Source organism: Pseudophryne corroboree, chromosome 2, assembly GCF_028390025.1.
Source record: "Pseudophryne corroboree isolate aPseCor3 chromosome 2, aPseCor3.hap2, whole genome shotgun sequence".
Taxonomy (NCBI): Eukaryota; Metazoa; Chordata; class Amphibia; order Anura; family Myobatrachidae; genus Pseudophryne; species Pseudophryne corroboree.
The window spans coordinates 614,806,611-614,828,410 of record NC_086445.1 but is presented as its reverse complement, the minus strand read 5'-3'; the positions used below and the strand labels follow the sequence as shown (position 1 = coordinate 614,828,410).

The window sequence follows — 21,800 nt, the reverse complement described above, 5'->3', positions numbered from 1 at the left end:
TCATATTGCAGTATATGACCATAAATTTAGCTCTTGATCCATTTAAACCTACACATTACCATTTATGCTAACTCCAGGTCTGACTTATCGTAATAACAAACAGTATAAAATGGTTGTAAATTAAAAAAAAAAAAAAAAAAGGTGCCCATATAGTGTTCTATAGGTAAATATAAGGCAAAACCAGATAAGAGCAGGTACATTTGAATGTACACCCATCAGCCATAACATTAAAACCACTGACGGGTGAAGTGAATAACATTGATGATCTTGTTACAGTAGCACCTGTCAAGGGGTGAGAGATAGTAGGCAATAAGTGAACACTCTGTTATTGAAGTTGATCTGTTGGAAACAGGAAAAATGGGTAAAAGTGAAAGGATCTGCAAGACTTTGAGAAGGGCCAAATTGTGATTGCTAAACAACTGAGCCAGAGCATCTCCATAATGACAGGGTCTTGTGAAGTATGCAACGGTTAGTATGTAGCAAAAATGGTACAAGGAAGGACCCGCGAACCGGCAACAGGGTCATGGGAGCCCAAGGCTCATTGATGCATTTATTTGTGTTGAGAGAAGACTAGCCCGCTTGGTGTAATGCCAGTGAATAGCTACTGTAGCACAAATTGCTGAAAAAGTCAATGCTGGCTATGATTGAAAGGTGCAGTACACATTGAATCGCAGCTTGCTGCGTAGCAGTAGACCTTCAGAGTGCCAATGCTGATCCCTGTCCACTGCCAAAAGTACCTACTATGGACAAGTGAGTTTCAGAACTGGACTATGGAGTAATGGAAGGAGGTGGCCTGGTCTGATAAATCATGTTTTCTTTTATATCATGTGGATGGCTGGGTGTATGTGCATTGTTTACCTGGGGAAGAGATTGCACCAAGGTGCACTATGGGAAGAAGGCAAGCCAGTGGAGGTATGTTCTTCCGGGAAACATTGGGTACTAGCATTCTTCTGGATGTTACATTGACATGTACCACCTATGTAAACATTGATGCAGACCAAGTGCACCCTTTTATGGCAGTGACCTCCTAAAACAAGACAATGCGCTCTGCCACACTGCAAAAATTATTAAGGAATGATTTGAGGAACATGACAAAGGGGGCAATTCAATTTCTCTGACGTCCTAGTGGATGCTGGGACTCCGTCAGGACCATGGGGAATAGCGGCTCCGCAGGAGACAGGGCACAAAATTTAAAAGTTTGACCACTAGGTGGTGTGTACTGGCTCCTCCCCCTATGACCCTCCTCCAAGCCTCAGTTAGGTTTTTGTGCCCGTCCGAGCAGGGTGCAATCTAGGTGGCTCTCCTAAAGAGCTGCTTAGAAAAAGTTTGTTAGGTTTTTTATTTTCAGTGAGTCCTGCTGGCAACAGGCTCACTGCAAAGAGGGACTTAGGGGAGAAGAAGTGAACTCACCTGCGTGCAGGATGGATTTGCTTCTTCGGCTACTGGACACTAGCTCCAGAGGGACGATCACAGGTACAGCCTGGATGGGTCACCGGAGCCGCGCCGCCGACCCCTTGCTGATGCCGAATAGAGAAGAGGTCCAGAAACCGGCGGCAGAAGACGTCTCAGTCTTCATGAGGTAGCGCACAGCACTGCAGCTGTGCGCCATTGCTCTCCGCACACTTCACACCAGCGGTCACTGAGGGTGCAGGGCGCTGGGGGGGGCGCCCTGGGCAGCAATGTAATATACCTATTCTGGCTAAAATATATCACATATAGCCCCTGGGGCTATATGGATGTATTTAACCCCTGCCAGGTTCCAAAAAAACCGGGAGAAGAAGCCCGCCGAAAAGGGGGCGGGGCCTATTCTCCTCAGCACACAGCGCCGTTTTCCTGCCCAGCTCCGCTGCGAGGAAGGCTCCCAGGACTCTCCCCTGCACTGCACTACAGAAACAGGGTAAAAACAGAGAGGGGGGGCACTTATTGGCGATATTTATAATATTTGAGCTGCTATAAGGGGAACACACTTATTAAGGTTGTCCCTATATATATTTATAGCGCTTGGGTGTGTGCTGGCAAACTCTCCCTCTGTCTCCCCAAAGGGCTAGTGGGGTCCTGTCTTCTATCAGAGCATTCCCTGTGTGTCTGCTGTGTGTCGGTACGTGTGTGTCGACATGTATGAGGACGATGTTGGCGTGGAGGCGGAGCAATTGCCTGTAATGGTGATGTCACCCCCTAGGGAGTCGACACCAGAATGGATGGCTTTGTTTATGGAATTACGGGATTGTGTCAGCACGCTACAAAAGTCGGTTGACGACATGAGACAGCCGGCAAACCAGTTAGTACCTGTCCAGGCGTCTCAGACACCGTCAGGGGCTGTAAAACGCCCTTTACCTCAGTCGGTCGACACAGACACTGACACTGAATCCAGTGTCGACGGTGAAGAAACAAACGTATTTTCCAGTAGGGCCACACGTTATATGATCACGGCAATGAAGGAGGCTTTGCATATCTCTGATACTGCAAGTACCACAAAAAGGGGTATTATGTGGGGTGTGAAAAAACTACCGATAGTTTTTCCTGAATCAGAGGAACTGAATGAAGTGTGATGAAGCGTGGGTTACCCCAGATAGAAAACTGCTAATTTCAAAGAAGTTATTGGCATTATACCCTTTCCCGCCAGAGGTTAGGGCGCGCTGGGAAACACCTCCTAGGGTGGATAAGGCGCTCACACGCTTATCAAAGCAAGTGACGTTACCGTCTCCTGATACGGCCGCCCTCAAGGATCCAGCTGATAGGAGGCTGGAGAATACATTAAAAAGTATATACACACATACGGGTGTTATACTGAGACCAGCAATCGCCTCAGCCTGGATGTGCAGTGCTGGCGTGGCTTGGTCGGAGTCACTGTCTGAAAATATTGATACCCTGGATAGGGACAGTATTTTACTGACTATAGAGCAGTTAAAGGATGCATTTCTTTATATGCGAGATGCACAGAGAGATATTTGCACTCTGGCATCAAGAGTAAGTGCGATGTCCATATCTGCCAGAAGAAGTTTATGGACGCGCCAGTGGTCAGGTGATGCGGATTCCAAACGACATATGGAAGTATTGCCGTATAAGGGGGAGGAATTATTTGGGGTCGGTCTATCGGATCTGGTGGCCACGGCAACGGCCGGAAAATCCACCTTTTTACCCCAGGTCACCTCCCAGCAGAAAAAGCCGCAGGCTTTTCAACCGCAGTCCTTTCGTTCCTATAAGAACAAACGAGCAAAAGGACATTCCTATTTGCCCCGAGGCAAAGGAAAGGGTAAGAGACTGCAACAAGCAGCTCCTTCCCAGGAGCAGAAGCCCTCCCCGGCTTCTACAAAGGCGTCAGCATGACGCTGGGACCTTACAAGCAGACTCAGGGGCGGTGGGGGGTCGCCTCAAACATTTCAGCGCACAGTGGGCTCACTCGCAGGTGGACCCCTGGATCCTGCAGGTAGTATCTCAGGGTTACAGGTTGGAATTCGAGAAGTCCCCTCCTCGCCGTTTCCTAAAGTCTGCTTTGCCAACGTCTCCCTCCGACAGGGCGACGGTATTGGAGGCCATTCACTAACTGTATTCTCAGCAGGTGATAGTCAAGGTACCCCTCCTACAACAGGGACAGGGGTATTACTCCACGCTATTTGTGGTACCGAAGCCGGACGGCTCGGTAAGACCGATTCTAAATCTAAAATCTCTGAACCTGTACATACAAAAATTCAAGTTCAAGATGGAGTCACTCAGAGCAGTGATAGCGAATCTGGAAGAAGGGGATTTTATGGTGTCCTTGGACATCAAGGATGCTTACCTTCATGTTCCAATTTGTCCTTCACACCAAGGGTACCTCAGGTTCGTGGTCCAAAACTGTCATTATCAGTTTCAGACGCTGCCGTTTGGATTGTCCACGGCACCCCGGGTCTTTACCAAGGTAATGGCCGAAATGATGATCCTTCTTCGAAGAGAAGGCGTCTTAATTATCCCTTACTTGGACGATCTCCTGATAAGGGCAAGATCCAGAGAACAGCTGGAGGTCGGAGTAGCACTAACCCAAGTAGTGCTCCAACAACACGGGTGGATTCTGAATTTTCCAAAATCCCAACTGATCCCGACGACACGTCTGTTGTTCCTAGGGATGATTCTGGACACTGTTCAGAAAAAGGTATTTCTTCCGGAGGAGAAAGCCAGGGAGTTATCCGATCTAGTCAGGAACCTCCTAAAACCAGGAAAAGTATCTGTGCATCAATGCACAAGAGTCCTGGGAAAAATGGTAGCTTCTTACGAAGCGATTCCATTCGGCAGATTCCATGCACGAACTTTTCAGTGGGATCTGCTGGACAAATGGTCCGGATCGCATCTGCAGATGCATCAGCGGATAAAATTGTCCACAAGGACAAGAGTGTCTCTGCTATGGTGGTTGCAGAGTGCTCATCTGTTAGAGGGCTGCAGATTCGGCATACAGAACTGGGTCCTAGTGACCACGGATGCCAGCCTGAGAGGCTGGGGAGCGGTCACACAGGGAAGAAACTTCCAGGGCGTGTGGTCAAGCCTGGAGACGTCTCTTCACATAAATATACTGGAACTAAGAGCAATCTACAATGCTCTAAGCCTGGCAAAACCTCTGCTTCAGGGTCAGCCGGTGTTGATTCAGTCGGACAACATCACGGCAGTCGCCCACGTAAACAGACAGGGCGGCACAAGAAGCAGGAGGGCAATGGCAGAAGCTGCAAGGATTCTCCGCTGGGCAGAAAATCATGTGTTAGCACTGTCAGCTGTGTTCATCCCGGGAGTGGACAACTGGGAAGCAGACTTCCTCAGCAGACACGATCTGCACCCGGGAGAGTGGGGACTTCATCCAGAAGTCTTCCACATGATTGTGGTCCATTGGGAAAGACCAATGGTGGACATGATGGCGTCCCGCCTCAACAAAAAACTGGACAGGTATTGCGCCAGGTCAAGAGACCCTCAGGCAATAGCTGTAGACGCTCTGGTAACACCATGGGTGTACCAGTCAGTGTATGTGTTTCCTCCTCTGCCTCTCATACCAAAAGTACTGAGAATTATACGGCAAAGGGGAGTAAGAACGATACTCGTGGCTCCGGATTGGCCAAGAAGAACTTGGTACCCGGAACTTCAGGAGATGCACACGGAAGATCCGTGGCCTCTACCTCTAAGACGGGACCTGCTTCAGCAGGGACCGTGTCTATTCCAAGACTTACCGCGGCTGCGTTTGACGGCATGGCGGTTGAACGCCGAATCCTAAGGGAAAAAGGCATTCCGGAAGAGGTCATCCCTACCCTGGTAAAAGCCAGGAAGGAGGTGACTGCACAACATTATCACCGCATTTGGAGAAAATATGTTGCGTGGTGTGAGGCCAGGAAGGCCCCGACGGAGGAATTTCAACTGGGTCGATTCCTACATTTCCTGCAAACAGGATTGTCTATGGGCCTCAAATTAGGGTCCATTAAGGTTCAAATTTCGGCCCTGTCGATTTTCTTCCAGAAAGAATTGGCTTCAGTTCCTGAAGTCCAGACTTTTGTAAAAGGAGTACTACATATACAGCCCCCGGTTGTGCCCCCAGTGGCACCGTGGGATCTTAATGTAGTTTTGGATTTTATCAAATCCCATTGGTTTGAGCCACTCAAATCGGTGGATTTGAAATATCTTACATGGAAAGTAACCATGCTACTGGCCCTGGCTTCATCGTATCGTATAAAAGCCCATATCTGATTTTCCATTCGGACAGGGCAGAACTGCGGACGCGTCCTCACTTTCTGCCTAAGGTGGTTTCAGCGTTTCACCTGAACCAGCCTATTGTGGTGCCTGCGGCTACTAGCGATTTGGAGGATTCCAAGTTGCTGGACGTTGTCAGAGCATTGAAAATCTGTCAAGGCCCATTCCACAAGGAAGGTGGGCTCATCTTGGGCGGCTGCCCGAGGGGTCTCGGCATTACAACTCTGCCGAGCAGCTACGTGGTCAGGGGAGAACACGTTTGTAAAATTCTACAAATTTGATACCCTGGCTAAGGAGGACCTGGAGTTCTCCCATTCGGTGCTGCAGAGTCATCCGCACTCTCCCGCCCGTTTGGGAGCTTTGGTATAATCCCCATGGTCCTGACGGAGTCCCAGCATCCACTAGGACGTCAGAGAAAATAAGATTTTACTTACCGATTAAATCTATTTCTCGTAGTCCGTAGTGGATGCTGGGCGCCCATCCCAAGTGCGGATTGTCTGCAATACTTGTACATAGTTATTGTTACAAAAAAATCGGGTTGTTATTGTTGTGAGCCGTCTGTTCAGAGGCTCCTATGTTTGTCATACTGTTAACTGGGTTCAGATCACAAGTTGTACGGTGTGATTGGTGTGGCTGGTATGAGTCTTACCCGGGATTCAAAATCCTTCCTTATTGTGTACGCTCGTCCGGGCACGGTATCCTAACTGAGGCTTGGAGGAGGGTCATAGGGGGAGGAGCCAGTACACACCACCTAGTGGTCAAACTTTTAAATTTTGTGCCCTGTCTCCTGCGGAGCCGCTATTCCCCATGGTCCTGACGGAGTCCCAGCATCCACTACGGACTACGAGAAATAGATTTATCGGTAAGTAAAATCTTATTTTTTTTGGGCGCCCGTAGGTAATGGATGCCCAATTGGCGATATTCAATTGTTTTGCAGATGGGTTTGAGAGCGGTGAATGCTCATTACTTGTCAAGCCCAAATTCACCGGGTTTAGCTGCGAAAAGTGGATAAACCCATGTCGAAACAGAGGTTTCGGTGTGTAAAAGTCTGGCATTTGCTAGATTTGTTTGCCACCTCAGGAGCACCACCTCACTACTTACAGGATCTGTTATTTATGTATTACCACTTATTTATATAGCACAAACACATTCAGCAGCGCTTTACAGAGAATATTTGGCCATACACATCAGTCCCTGCCCCAGTGGAGCTTACAGTCTATTTCCCCTACCACATGTAGACGCACACATTCACGCTAGGGTTGATTTTGTTGGGATCCAGTTAACCTAGCAGTATATTTCTCTGACGTCCTAGTGGATGCTGGGGACTCCGTAAGGACCATGGGGAATAGCGGGCTCCGCAGGAGACTGGGCACTCTAAAGAAAGATTTAGTACTATCTGGTGTGTACTGGCTCCTCCCTCTATGCCCCTCCTCCAGACCTCAGTTAGAATCTGTGCCCGGACAGAGCTGGGTGCTTTTAGTGAGCTCTCCTGAGCTTGTTAATAAGAAAGTATTTTAGTTAGGTTTTTAATTTTCAGAGAGCTTCTGCTGGCAACAGACTCTCTGCTACGAGGGACTGAGGGGAGAGAAGCAAACTGCGGCTAGGTTGCGCTTCTTAGGCTACTGGACACCATTAGCTCCAGAGGGATCAAACACCGGACCTGACCTTGTCGTCCGGAGCCGCGCCGCCGTCCCCCTCGCAGAGCCAGAAGCGTAGAAGACATCGAAATCGGCGGCAGAAGACTCCTGTCTTCACATGAGGTAGCGCACAGCACTACAGCTGTGCGCCATTGCGCCCACACACTCCGGTCACTGTAGGGTGCAGGGCGCAGGGGGGGGCGCCCTGGGCAGCAATTGTTACCTCCTGGCGAATGCTGCATATAAACAGTGGCACACTGTTATATGTCTGAGCCCCCGCCATTTATTTTACAAGAAATCGCGGGACAGAAGCCCGCCGCTGAGGGGGCGGGGCCTTCTTCCTCAGCACTCAACAGCGCCATTTTCCTTCCACAGCTCCGCTGAGAGGAAGCTCCCCAGGCTCTCCCCTGCAGAATCACGGTAGAAGGGTAAAAAAGAGAGGGGGGGCACATAAATTTAGGCGCATAAATCATAATACAGCAGCTACTGGGAAAACACTAAGTTACTGTGTAATCCCTGGGTTATATAGCGCTGGGGTGTGTGCTGGCAAACTCTCTCTCTGTCTCTCCAAAAGGCCTTGTGGGGTCCTGTCCTCATTTAGAGCTTCCCCTGTGTGTGTGGTGTGTCGGTACGCGTGTGTCGACATGTTTGACGAAGAGGGCTATGTGGAGGCAGAGCAAGTGCAGTTGACTGACGTGTCGCCGCCGACGGTGCCGACACCTGATTGGATGGATATGTGGAAGGTGTTAAATGATAATGTAGACTCCTTACATAAAAGGTTGGATAAAGCTGATACCTCGGGCCAGTCAGGGTCTCAACCCATGCCTGATCCTACAGCGCAGAGGCCCTCAAAAGCGCCCACTATCCAAAATGGTTGACACAGATGTCGACACGGATTCTGACTCCAGTGTCGACGACGATGATGCAAGATTGCAACCAAAAATGACAAAAGCTATACGTTACATGATTATAGCGATGAAGGATATTTTACACATATCAGAGGTAAACCCTGTCCCTGACAAGAGGGTTTATATGTATGGGGAGAAAAAGCAAGAGGTGACTTTTCCCCCTTCACATGAGTTAAATGAGTTATGTGAAAGAGCGTGGGATTCCCCAGATAAGAAAGTCCTGATTTCCAAAAGGTTACTTATGGCGTACCCTTTCCCGCCAGAGGACAGGGTGCGCTGGGAATCCTCCCCTAGGGTAGATAAAGCTCTGACACGCTTATCTAAGAAGGTGGCCCTGCCGTCGCAGGATACGGCCACCCTAAAGGATCCTGCAGATAGAAAGCAGGAACGTATCCTGAAATCTGTTTATACACATTCAGGGACTCTACTGAGGCCGGCAATTGCGTCGGCGTGGATGTGTAGTGCTGTAGCAGCGTGGACAGATAATCTGTCTGAGGAAATGGATACCTTAGACAGGGATACAATTGTGCTGACCCTGGGGCATATAAAAGACACTGTCCTATATATGAGGGATGCCCAGAGAGACATTTGCCTACTGGGCTCTAGAATTAATGCAATGTCAATTTCTGCCAGGAGGGTCCTGTGGACTCGGCAGTGGACAGGTGATGCCGACTCCAAAAAACACATGGAGGTGTTACCTTACAAGGGTGAGGAATTGTTTGGGGACTGTCTCTCGGACCTGGTTTCCACAGCTACTGCTGGGAAGTCAAACTTTTTTTGCCATATATTCCCTCACAACCGAAGAAAGCACCGTATTACCAAATGCAGTCCTTTCGCGCACAAAGAAGCAAGAAGGTCAGAGGTGCTTCCTTTCTTGCTAGAGGCAGGGGCAGAGGAAAAAAGCTGCACCTTACAGCTAGTTCCCAGGAACAGAAGTCCTCCCCGGCTTCCACTAAATCCACCGCATGACGCTGGGGCTCCACGGGTGGAGCCAGGAGCGGTGGGGGCGCGTCTCCGACATTTCAGCCACCAGTGGGTTCGCTCACAGGTGGATCCCTGGGCTATACAGATTGTGTCTCAGGGATACAAGCTGGAATTCGAGGTGATGCCCCCTCAACGTTACTTAAAATCGGCCCTGCCAGCTTCCCCCATAGAAAGGGAAGTAGTGGTAGCGGCAATTCACAAGCTATTTCTCCAGCAGGTGGTGGTAAAGGTTCCCCTTCCTCAACAGGGGAAGGGATACTATTCCACAATGTTTGTGGTACCGAAACCGGACGGTTCGGTCAGACCTATATTAAATTTAAAGTCCCTGAACATTTATCTGAAAAGATTCAAATTCAAAATGGAATCGCTCAGAGCGGTCATTGCAAGCCTGGAAGAGGGGGATTTTATGGTATCTCTGGACATCAAGGATGCTTACTTGCATGTCCCCATTTCTCCGCCTCATCAGGAGTACCTCAGATTTGTGGTACAGGACTGTCATTACCAATTCCAGACGTTGCCGTTTGGTCTGTCTACGGCACCGAGAATATTTACCAAGGTAATGGCAGAAATGATGGTGATCCTGAGAAAGCAAGGAGTCACAGTTATCCCATACTTGGACGATCTCCTCATAAAAGCGAGGTCGAGGGAGCAGTTGCAGATCAGCGTAGCGCACTCACAGGAAGTGTTGCAACAGCATGGCTGGATTCTGAATATCCCAAAGTCGCAGCTGATTCCTACGACACGTCTGCCCTTTCTGGGCATGATTCTGGACACAGACCAGAAGAAGGTGTTTCTCCCGACGGAGAAGGCTCAAGAGTTTGTGACTCTAGTCAGAGACCTCTTAAAACCGAAACAGGTGTCGGTGCATCACTGCACGCGAGTCCTGGGAAAGATGGTGGCATCGTACGAAGCCATTCCCTTCGGCAGGTTCCATGCCAGGATCTTTCAATGGGATCTGTTGGACAAATGGTCCGGATCGCATCTTCAGATGCATCGGCTGATCACCCTGTCCCCCAGGGCCAGGGTGTCTCTTCTGTGTTGGCTACAGAGTGCTCACCTTCTCGAGGGCCGCAGATTCGGCATACAGGACTGGGTCCTGGTGACCATGGATGCGAGCCTCCGAGGGTGGGGGGCAGTCACTCAGGGAAGAAACTTCCAAGGGTTGTGGTCAAGTCAGGAAACTTGTCTGCACATAAATATCCTGGAACTAAGGGCCATATTCAACGCCCTGAGTCAAGCGGAGCCCCTGCTTTGCAACCAACCGGTGCTGATTCAGTCAGACAACATCACCGTGGTGGCTCATGTAAACCGCCAGGGCGGCACAAGAAGCAGGGTCGCGATGGCGGAAGCCACCAGGATTCTTCGGTGGGCGGAGAATCACGTACAAGCACTGTCAGCAGTGTTCATTCCGGGAGTGGACAACTGGGAAGCAGACTTCCTCAGCAGGCACGACCTCCACCCGGGAGAGTGGGGACTTCATCAAGAAGTCTTCATTCAGATTACAGATCGATGGGAACTGCCACAGGTAGACATGATGGCGTCCCGTCTCAACAAAAAGCTGCAACGGTATTGCGCCAGGTCAAGAGACCCTCAGGCGATAGCTGTGGACGCCCTGGTAACACCGTGGGTGTTCCAGTCGGTCTATGTGTTCCTTCCTCATACCCAAGGTACTGAGAATCGTAAGAAGTAGAGGAGTGAGAACAATACTCATTGTTCCGGATTGGCCAAGAAGACCTTGGTACCCGGAATTGCAAGAAATGCTCAGAGGACCCATGGCCTCTGCCTCTCAGACAGGACCTGTTGCAATAGGGGCCCTGCCTGTTCCAAGACTTACCGCGGCTGTGTTTGACGGCATGGCGGTTGAACGCCGGATCCTAGCGGAAAAAGGCATTCCGGAGGAAGTTATTCCTACGCTGATAAAGGCTAGGAAGGATGTGACAGCAAAGCATTATCACCGCATATGGCGAAAATAGGTTGCTCGGTGTGAGGCCAGGAAGGCCCCTACTGAGGAATTCCAACTGGGCAGATTTCTGCACTTTCTACAGTCTGGAGTGACTTTGGGCTTGAAGTTGGGATCCATAAAGGTCCAGATTTCGGCCCTATCCATTTTCTTTCAAAAGGAACTGGCGTCTCTTCCTGAAGTTCAGACGTTTGTTAAGGGAGTGCTGCATATTCATCCCCCTTTTTGTGCCACCTGTGGCACCTTGGGATCTCAACGTGGTGTTGGGTTTCCTAAAATCCCACTGGTTTGAACCACTTAATACCGTGGAGCTAAAGTATCTCACGTGGAAGGTGGTCATGCTATTGGCATTAGCTTCGGCTAGGCGTGTGTCAGAATTGGCGGCTTTGTCATGTAAAAGCCCCTATCTGGTTTTTCATATGGACAGGGCAGAATTGCGGACTCGTCCCCAATTTCTGCCAAAGGTGGTGTCATCTTTTTTCATTTGAACCAACCTATTGTAGTGCCTGCGGCTACTCGTGACTTGGGGGATTCCAGGTTACTAGATGTAGTCAGGGCTTTGAAGATTTATGTAGCCCGAACGGCTGGAGTCCGGAAAACTAACTCGCTGTTTATCCTATATGCCCCCAACAAGTTGGGTGCTCCTGCTTCAAAGCAAACCGTTGCCCGCTGGATCTGTAACGCGATTCAGCAGGCTCATTCTGCGGCTGGATTGCTGCATCCAAAATCAGTGAAAGCCCATTCCACAAGGAAGGTGGGCTCTTCTTGGGCGGCTGCCCGAGGGGTCTCGGCATTACAGCTTTGTTCGGGTTCAAACACTTCTTTGCAAAATTCTACAAGTTTGATACCCTGGCTGAGGAGGACCTTGAGTTTGACCATTCGGTGCTGCAGAGTCATCCGCACTCTCCCGCCCGTTTGGGAGCTTTGGTATAATCCCCATGGTCCTTACGGAGTCCCCAGCATCCACTAGGACGTCAGAGAAAATAAGATTTTACTTACCGGTAAATCTATTTCTCGTAGTCCGTAGTGGATGCTGGGCGCCCGTCCCAAGTGCGGACTTTCTGCAATACGTGTACATAGTTATTGCTTAATAATGGGTTATGTTATGTTGGCATCCATTGTTGGTGCCCTGTTGTTGTTCATACTGTTGACTGGATAAGTGTATCACAAGTTATACGGTGTGGCTGGTATGAGTCTTACCCGATATTCCAAAATCCTTTCCTTATAATGTCTGCTCTTCCGGGCACAGTTTCCTTAACTGAGGTCTGGAGGAGGGGCATAGAGGGAGGAGCCAGTGCACACCAGATAGTACTAAATCTTTCTTTAGAGTGCCCAGTCTCCTGCGGAGCCCGCTATTCCCCATGGTCCTTACGGAGTCCCCAGCATCCACTACGGACTACGAGAAATAGATTTACCGGTAAGTAAAATCTTATTTTTTGTGGAGTGTGGGAGGAAACCACAGTACCCAGAGGAAACCCATGCAATAGGGCCATGGTGGGAATCGAACCCATGACCTTAGTGCTGTGATACAGTAATGCTAACCATCACACCATCCATACTGCGGTTGCTAATGTCTTGGTGCCAGATACTACAGGACAACTTCATAGGCCTTGTAGAGTTCATACCTTGATGTGTCAGAGTTGTTTTGGTGGCACGAGGGGGACCTACACAATATTAGGCAGGTAGTTTTAATGTTATGGCTGATTAGTATACACTGCTCAAAAAAATAAAGGGAACACTAAAATAACACATCTTGGATCTGAATGAATGAAATATTCTTATTAAATACTTTGTTCTTTACATAGTTGAATGTGCTGACAACAAAATCACACAAAAATTATCAATGGAAATCAAATTTATTAACCCATGGAGGTCTGGATTTGGAATCACACTCAAAATTAAAGTGGAAAAACACACTACAGGCTGATCCAACTTTGATGTAATGTCCTTAAAACAAGTCAAAATGAGGCTCAGTAGTGTGTGTGGCCTCCACGTGCCTGTATGACCTCCCTACAACGCCTGGGCATACTCCTGATGAGGTGGCGGATGGTCTCCTGAGGGATCTCCTCCCAGACCTGGACTAAAGCATCCGCCAACTCCTGGACAGTCTGTAGTGCAACGTGGCGTTGGTGGATGGAGCGAGACATGAGGTGCTCAATTGGATTCAGGTCTGGGGAACGGGCGGGCCAGTCCATAGCATCAATGCCTTTGTCTTGCAGGAACTGCTGACACACTCCAGCCACATGAGGTCTAGCATTGTCTTGCATTAAGAGGAACCCAGGGCCAACCGCACCAGCATATGGTCTCACAAGGGGTCTGAGGATCTCATCTCGGTACCTAATGGCAGTCGGGCTACCTCTGGCGAGCACATGGAGGGCTGTGCGGCCCCCAATGAAATGCCACCCCACACCATTACTGACCCACTGCCAAACCGGTCATGCTGGAGGATGTTGCAGGCAGCAGAACGTTCTCCTTGGCGTCTCCAGACTCTGTCACGTCTGTCACATGTGCTCAGTGAGAACCTGCTTTCATCTGTGAAGAGCACAGGGCGCCAGTGGTGAATTTGCCGATCTTGGGGTTCTCTGGCAAATGCCAAACGTCCTGCACGGTGTTGGGCTGTAAGCACAACCCCCACCTGTGGACGTCGGGCCCTCATACCACCCTCATGGAGTCTGTTTCTTATCGTTTGAGTAGACATGCACATTTGTGGCTTGCTGGAAGTCATTTTGCAGGGCTCTGGCAGTGCTCCTCCTGTTCCTCCTTGCACAAAGGCGGAGGTAGCGGTCCTGCTGCTGGGTTGTTGCCCTCCTACGGCCTCCTCCACGTCTCCTGATGTACTGGCCTGTCTCCTGGTAGCGCCTCCATGCTCTGGACACTACGCTGACAGACACAGCAAACCTTCTTGCCACAGCTCGCATTGATGTGCCATCCTGGATGAGCTGCACTACCTGAGCCACTTGTGTGGGTTGTAGACTCTGTCTCATGCTACCACTAGAGTGAAAGCACCGCCAGCTTTCAAAAGTGACCAAAACATCAGCCAGAAAGCATAGGAGCTGAGAAGTGGTCTGTGGTCACCACCTGCAGAACAACTCCTTTATTGGGGGTGTCTTGCTAATTGCCTGTAATTCCCACCTGTTGTCTATTCCATTTGCACAACAGCATGTGAAATTGATTGTCAATCAGTGTTGCTTCCTAAGTGGACAGTTTGATTTCACAGAAGTGTGATTGACTTGGAGTTGCATTGTTTTGTTTAAGTGTTCCCTTTATTTTTTTGAGCAGTGTATTTTGGCCTAGTTTAGTATCCTTGCAATTTTATTAAACACGTGCAAAGTTCTGCTGGGTACACACTATGCCATATGCTCTATGAGCGATATTGCATAGTTTTTTCCCCTACTGGGCCGCCGACATAGTGCATGCACACTATGCGATAACGCACAGTGACGTCATTCTGTGGCTGGAACGAACATGCAGCATCTGGCGATAAAGTCAGATTGAGCTGCATGTACAGGCGACAGCAGGAAGGGGGGGAAGTGCGCATCGGCCGTCGCTGGCAGCATACACACTGGGCGATATTGTGAACAACATCGCTCAGGAGGGATATTGTTTATAAAATCGCCTAGTGTGTACCCACCATTAAAGTGAATCGCATATCTTCAGTTCAAAAACTACTTCAATTGCTTCATTGCACAATAGTATCATATGTTTGCCTACGTATAGGTACTTCACTATATATATAATTTGTTTTTATTCTTAATGTGATTTTTTAATATATATTACAATGTGATATATGATCAGTTTCCATATTAGAATTATTTGCTACATTAAAATATGTAGTAATGTTTCTATATTCTTATTTTCTTACTATTTCTAGGCTCATGAAGCGTCCCACCACCACCACCACCATCACCATCATCAACAGCAAGCTGCCCAGAATAGCTTGCTGCCACTCTTGGGAGCTCCAGTTGAGCCTCCTGATCAAAAACCTATGTTACCTTTACCAATAACTCAAAAACCCCAACCTCAGCCGGAGGGTCTGAAAGAGCATGTTGTAGTAAAGAAAGAAAAGACCAAAACTTCCTTTGTGTGCACCTATTGCAGCAAAGCCTTTAGGGACAGTTACCATTTAAGGCGCCATGAATCCTGTCATACCGGGATTAAGTTAGTGTCACGACCAAAGAAAACACAGACTGCACCGGTCGTGCCACTCATATCGACTATTGCAGGAGACAATAGTAGAACCTCCTTGGTTTCAACGATTGCAGGGATACTGTCGACTGTTACAACGTCGTCTTCAACTACAATTCCTAGTGCCAGCACTAGCATCCCAACTATGCCCATTACTCAACCAGTGAAGAAGCCTAGCAAGCCCGTTAAGAAAAACCATGCGTGTGAGATGTGTGGGAAGGCTTTCAGGGATGTGTATCATCTAAATCGGCACAAGCTATCCCATTCAGATGAAAAACCCTTTGAGTGTCCAGTCTGCAATCAGCGTTTCAAGAGGAAAGACCGCATGACCTATCATGTAAGATCTCATGAAGGAGGGATTACCAAACCCTATACCTGCAGTGTTTGTGGAAAAGGATTTTCAAGGTATGGCGAACTTTTGTTTTGCTGTTCTTTTATCTAAAATTTGACTCTTTTTTTTTTCTTTTCTTTTTTTTTCATTTTAGTTATGAATATATAACTTATTTTTTTTTTATGTCTACAGCAAATTTGAGAAAAATGGTGTAGCCACCTGTGGTTCATATTTAATACTGACCTCATTTTGCAAAAGGGTTAAATATAAATGTCTGAGTGGACAACATGATATGTTTTTGCCCGTGAACATGCATCAACCCGAAGTCCTGGGTCCACGTCCCTGCTCTCTACCAGGGTGTATCCTGGGTGCGACTCGGGTCGCCTCTAGACGTACAGAAGTTAACACACGAGAAGTGCAGATCTGAAACTGAGGAATGGTAATACTGGATGACACCTGGATGTGGGAGGTGGGGGGGCATCTTGGTAATAAAAAAAGAATTACTTAGTAAGCAGCACAGCTTTAAAGCAAAATATGTATTTAAAAAAGATATATTTAAATACACGCCAAATTCCGCGGCAGACCCAGGTTCAGTGTGAATGGATCCAACCCGGGAAATTCTTGGGGTTTTTGGTGTGACTAAGGGGCTCAGACTGAGACCCAGGAAATTCCCGGGTTGATAGATCTGGGTCTTGCCCATGTTTTTCCTGGGTCTTATATCTGAAAGGGGTATTACACATACAGCAAAAACCTGGGTTTTTGCACATGAACACGCATCGACCCATGTATTTGGGATGTGTAAAAGCAAACTACCCCCTGACCCTGCTCTTTACCCATGGTCGAGCGAAGACCAAGGAATTTGCTGGTTTGATAGACCTGGCAATTTCCCGGGTTGCGCGTGTGGGTATAAGAAGAAGCTAGTCAGAGAGATCAAAGGGCCAACTTTAGTATATAAGTATCCAAGGAAAATGTAAGTTTCCTCATCAAGTTTGATACCAGCGCTACATTTTTATTTCTATTCTTTACGTAATGGCTTATGCAGACTGTACAGAATATTTGGATTATATTTAAATCTGTCCTTGTCCAGCTAGCATTCTAATTTACCTACTACCATTGAGTATGCGGATGATAGACAGTGTCTAGTTAGACAGTCAATAGATAGACACCACATGTTAGACAGACATTGGGTCGACAGGGTCAAAAGATCGACATGAAAAAAGAGTACAAAAGGTAGACAGGGTCAAAAGGTCAACAGGAAAATTGTCGACACAAGTATTTAAACTTTTACATGTTCTCTATCCATGTCGGAATAGAGTTGGTTATAAACCTTGTGGTGAGCGCAGCAAGCTGACTGTCTAGCATGTGGTGTCTATCTATTGACTGTCTGTCTAGACACTATTATACCACACCCCTACTATTGATTTGGTGCGTGGCAGGAATTTTCAGAACTTTTTAGGACAATGTACGATTTCTACAAATTTATAGTGTCTGTTGTAGGGCAGGGTATAATGTGCTAACAGAACGACTGCAGCTTCCTGACGTTCTTAGGTGGTCATTCCGAGTTGATCGCTAGCTGCATTCGTTCGCTGTGCAGCGATGAGGCAAAAAAAGGCACTTACTATTACAACGAACGATGTAGTTTCACACAGGGTCTAGCAAAGCTTTTCTGTCGCACTGCTGGCCGCAGAGTGATTGACATGAAGTGGGCGTTTCTGGGTGTCAACTGACCGTTTTCAGGGAGTGTTCGAAAAAACGCAGGTGTGCCAGGAAAAATGCAGGCGTGGCTGGGCGAACGCAGGGCGTGTTTGTGACGTCAAAACAGGAACTGAACAGTGTGAAGTGATTGCAAGCGCTGAGTAGGTTTTGAGCTACTCAGAAACTGCACAAAAAAACTTTGTAGCCGCTCTGCGATCCTTTCGTTCGCTCTTCTGCTAAGCTAACATACACTCCCAGTGGGAGGCGGCTTAGCGTTTGCACGGCTGCTAAAAACAGCTAGCGAGTGAACAACTCGGAATGACCACCTTAGCTCCTTGATCATACACACAACTGCCTGTTTGGCTCTAAGCAACGTTTATGGTCTGTCAAACTTTCAAGGAATTGTGTACTGACCTCTCTACCCTATTGAGTTCAAGGATCTCTATTTTCAAATCCTGGTTGTTAACTTCTGCTTGAACTGGATGTACCACACCTCTTTATACTGTATCTATTTGCTGGCTCTTTCTATAGATGCCTAAAATGTACAGGTGGGCAAAGTTGTGGTCTGGCACGCTTTTTAAAAGGTGGAAAAAACATCAACTTTAAAAATCTGAATTTGATGGCTGGTAATCAAATGTGATTAGTTTTAAAGGAGTTGAAAGCACCTTTAGTATAGTAGAGAGAGGATGCACAAATATAAAATATATGAAAAATAAACAGGAGGTAGTGATACAAAATGGTTGTCTGGCAGCAGCATCTTACTAGCAGCCGGTGCTGTGAATTTACTGACCTGGCTTTCATTTCATGGAACAGATAACATGTATGTAATAATAATGACGCTGAAAGGATTCATTGGGCCGGATTGAAATGTTCCCCCACCTGCGATTGTGCCCATCGGCAGTTCGGGGGTAGCAAGCTGAAATGCGCGGCTTTTCACGCTCGCGCCCATTACTTTAGTCGGGTTAAGGTGCTTTGCGTGCTTAAACCGAGTGTAATGGGTTCGGTCATCGCGATAAGTGGGGGCATTTGAATATTGCCCTGCGATCTCCCATCACTTTAGACTGGAGATCGGGGGTGCGATAACATTTTTAATTCCCCACTTTGTGTACAACACTGACTTCTATTAAAAGAAATTAATTATTTTTCTCTGACGTCCTAGTGGATGCTGGGACTCCGTAAGGACCATGGGGAATAGCGGCTCCGCAGGAGACAGGGCACAAGAATAAAAGCTTTAGGATCAGGTGGTGTGCACTGGCTCCTCCCCCTATGACCCTCCTCCAAGCCTCAGTTAGATTTTTGTGCCCGAACGAGAAGGGTGCAGGCTAGGTGGCTCTCCTGAGCTGCTTAGAATAAAAGTTTTAATTTAGGTTTTTTATTTTCAGTGAGTCCTGCTGGCAACAGGCTCACTGCATCGTGGGACTAAGGGGAGAAGAAGCGAACTCACCTGCGTGCAGAGTGGATTGGGCTTCTTAGGCTACTGGACATTAGCTCCAGAGGGACGATCACAGGTACAGCCTGGATGGGTCACCGGAGCCGCGCCGCCGTCCCCCTTACAGAGCCAGAAGAGACGAAGAGGTCCGGTGAAATCGGCGGCAGAAGACAATCCTGTCTTCAGACTAAGGTAGCGCACAGCACCGCAGCTGTGCGCCATTGCTCTCAGCACACTTCACACTCCGGTCACTGAGGGTGCAGGGCGCTTGGGGGGGGAGCGCCCTGAGACGCAATATAAATGATAATACCTTAGGTGGCAAAAGAATACATCACATATAGCTCCTGGGCTATATGGATGTATTTTAACCCCTGCCATTTTTACACAAAAAAGCGGGAGATAAGGATGTCGTGAAGGGGCGGAGCCTATCTCCTCAGCACACAAGCGCCATTTTCCCTCACAGTTCCGCTGGAAGGACGGCTCCCTGACTCTCCCCTGCAGTCCTGCTTCAGAATCAGGGTAAAAAAGAGAAGGGGGGGCACTATTGGCAGCAAATGACAATATAAACAGCAGCTATAAGGGAATAACACTTATATAAGGTTATCCCTGTGTATATATATATATATAGCGCTGGGTGTGTGCTGGCAGACTCTCCCTCTGTCTCTCCAAAGGGCTCGTGGGGTCCTGTCCTCTATCAGAGCATTCCCGGTGTGTGTGCTGTGTCGGTACGTGTGTGTCGACATGTATGAGGAGGAAAATGATGTGGAGGCGGAGCAATTGCCTGCGTTAGTGATGTCACCCCCTAGGGAGTCGATACCTGACTGGATGATCGTGTTCAAACAATTAAGTGATAATGTCAACACTTTGCAAAAAACTGTTGACGACATGAGACAGCCGGCAAATCAATTAGTGCCTGTCCAGGCGTCTCAGACACCGTCAGGGGCCCTAAAACGCCCGTTACCTCAGTGGGTCGACACAGACCCAGACACAGATACGGAGTCTAGTGTCGACGGTGATGAGTCGAACGTAATGTCCAGTAGGGCCACACGTTACATGATCACGGCAATGAAGGAAGCATTGCACATTTCTGACACTACAAATACCACTAAGAAGGGTATTATGTGGGGGGTGAAAAAACTACCAATAGTTTTTCCTGAGTCAGATGAATTGAATGAGGTATGTGATAAAGCGTGGGTTTCTCCCGACAAAAAACTGCTAATTTCTAATAAATTATTGGCACTATATCCTTTCCCATCAGAGGTTAGGACACGTTGGGAAACACCCCCTAAGGTAGATAAGGCGCTCACACGTTTATCTAAACAAGTAGCGTTACCGTCTCCTGATACGGCCACCCTCAAAGAACCAGCTGATAGAAGGCTGGAAAATATCCTAAAAAGTATATACACACATACTGGTGTTATACTGCGACCAGCAATCGCTTCAGCCTGGATGTGCAGTGCTGGAGTCGCGTGGTCGGATTCCCTGACTGAAAATATTGATACCCTGGATAGGGACAATATATTGTTAACTATAGAGCATTTGAAGGATGCATTACTATATATGCGTGATGCACAGAGGGATATTTGCACCCTGGCATCAAGAGTAAGTGCTATGTCCATCTCTGCCAGAAGAACGTTATGGACGCGTCAGTGGTCAGGGGATGCGGATTCCAAACGACATATGGAAGTATTGCCGTATAAAGGGGAGGAGTTATTTGGGGCTGGTCTTTCGGACCTGGTGGCCACGGCAACGGCTGGAAAGTCCACCTTCTTACCCCAGGTCACTTCACATCAACAGAAAAAGACACCGTCTTTTCAAACTCAATCCTTTCGTTCCCATAAATACAAGCGAGCAAAAGGCCATTCCTTTCTGCCCCGGGGCAGAGGAAGGGGAAAAAGACTGCACCATGCAGCCGCTTCCCAGGATCAGAAGCCTTCCCCTGCTTCTGCCAAGTCTTCAGCATGACGCTGGGGCTTTACAAGCAGACTCAGACTTGGTGGGGGCCCGTCTCAAGAATTTCAACGCGCAGTGGGCTCACTCGCAAGTGGATCCCTGGATTCTACAGGTAGTATCGCAGGGGTACAAACTGGAATTCGAGGCGTTTCCCCCTCGCCGGTTCCTGAAGTCTGCTCTGCCAAAGTCTCCCTCCGACAGGGAGGCAGTTCTGGAAGCCATTCACAAGCTGTATTCCCAGCAGGTGATAATCAAGGTACCTCTCCTACAACAAGGAAAGGGGTATTATTCCACGCTGTTTGTTTGTGGTACCGAAGCCGGACGGCTCGGTGAGACCAATTTTAAATCTGAAATCCTTGAACACTTACATAAAAAGGTTCAAATTCAAGATGGAATCACTCAGAGCGGTGATAGCGAACCTGGAAGAAGGGGACTATATGGTGTCTCTGGACATCAAAGATGCTTATCTCTACGTCCCAATCTACCCTTCTCACCAAGGGTATCTCAGGTTTGTAGTACAAGACTGTCATTATCAGTTTCAGACGCTGCCGTTTGGGTTGTCCACGGCACCTCGGGTCTTTACCAAGGTAATGGCCGAAATGATGATTCTTCTTCGAAGAAAAGGCGTATTAATTATCCCTTACTTGGACGATCTCCTGATAAGGGCAAGGTCCAGGGAACAGTTAGAAGTCGGAGTAGCACTATCTCAGATAGTGTTACGTCAGCACGGGTGGATCCTAAATATTCCAAAATCGCAGCTGATTCCAACGACACGTCTTCTGTTCCTAGGAATGATTCTGGACACAGTCCAGAAGAAGGTTTTTCTCCCGGAGGAGAAGGCCAAGGAGTTATCCGAGCTAGTCAGGAACCTCCTAAAACCAGCCCAGGTGTCAGTGCATCAGTGCACGAGGGTCCTGGGAAAAATGGTGGCTTCTTACGAAGCAATTCCATTCGGAAGATTCCATGCAAGAACGTTTCAGTGGGATCTACTGGACAAATGGTCCGGTTCGCATCTTCA

The 21,800-nt window shown here is 48.2% G+C and overlaps 1 protein-coding gene across 5 annotated transcripts in view; it reads left to right on the top strand.

Annotated features, from left to right (window-relative positions):
* Positions 1–21,800, top strand: part of VEZF1 (vascular endothelial zinc finger 1) — a 73,425-nt gene that overhangs the window by 17,964 nt on the left and 33,661 nt on the right. For all 5 annotated transcript variants that reach the window (XM_063954798.1, XM_063954795.1, XM_063954794.1 and 2 more), the window contains exon 2: positions 15,061–15,779. In XM_063954798.1, coding sequence (XP_063810868.1) covers positions 15,175–15,779 — 605 coding nt within the window. In that variant the 5' untranslated portion in view covers positions 15,061–15,174. The remainder of the gene's footprint in view (positions 1–15,060; positions 15,780–21,800) is intronic.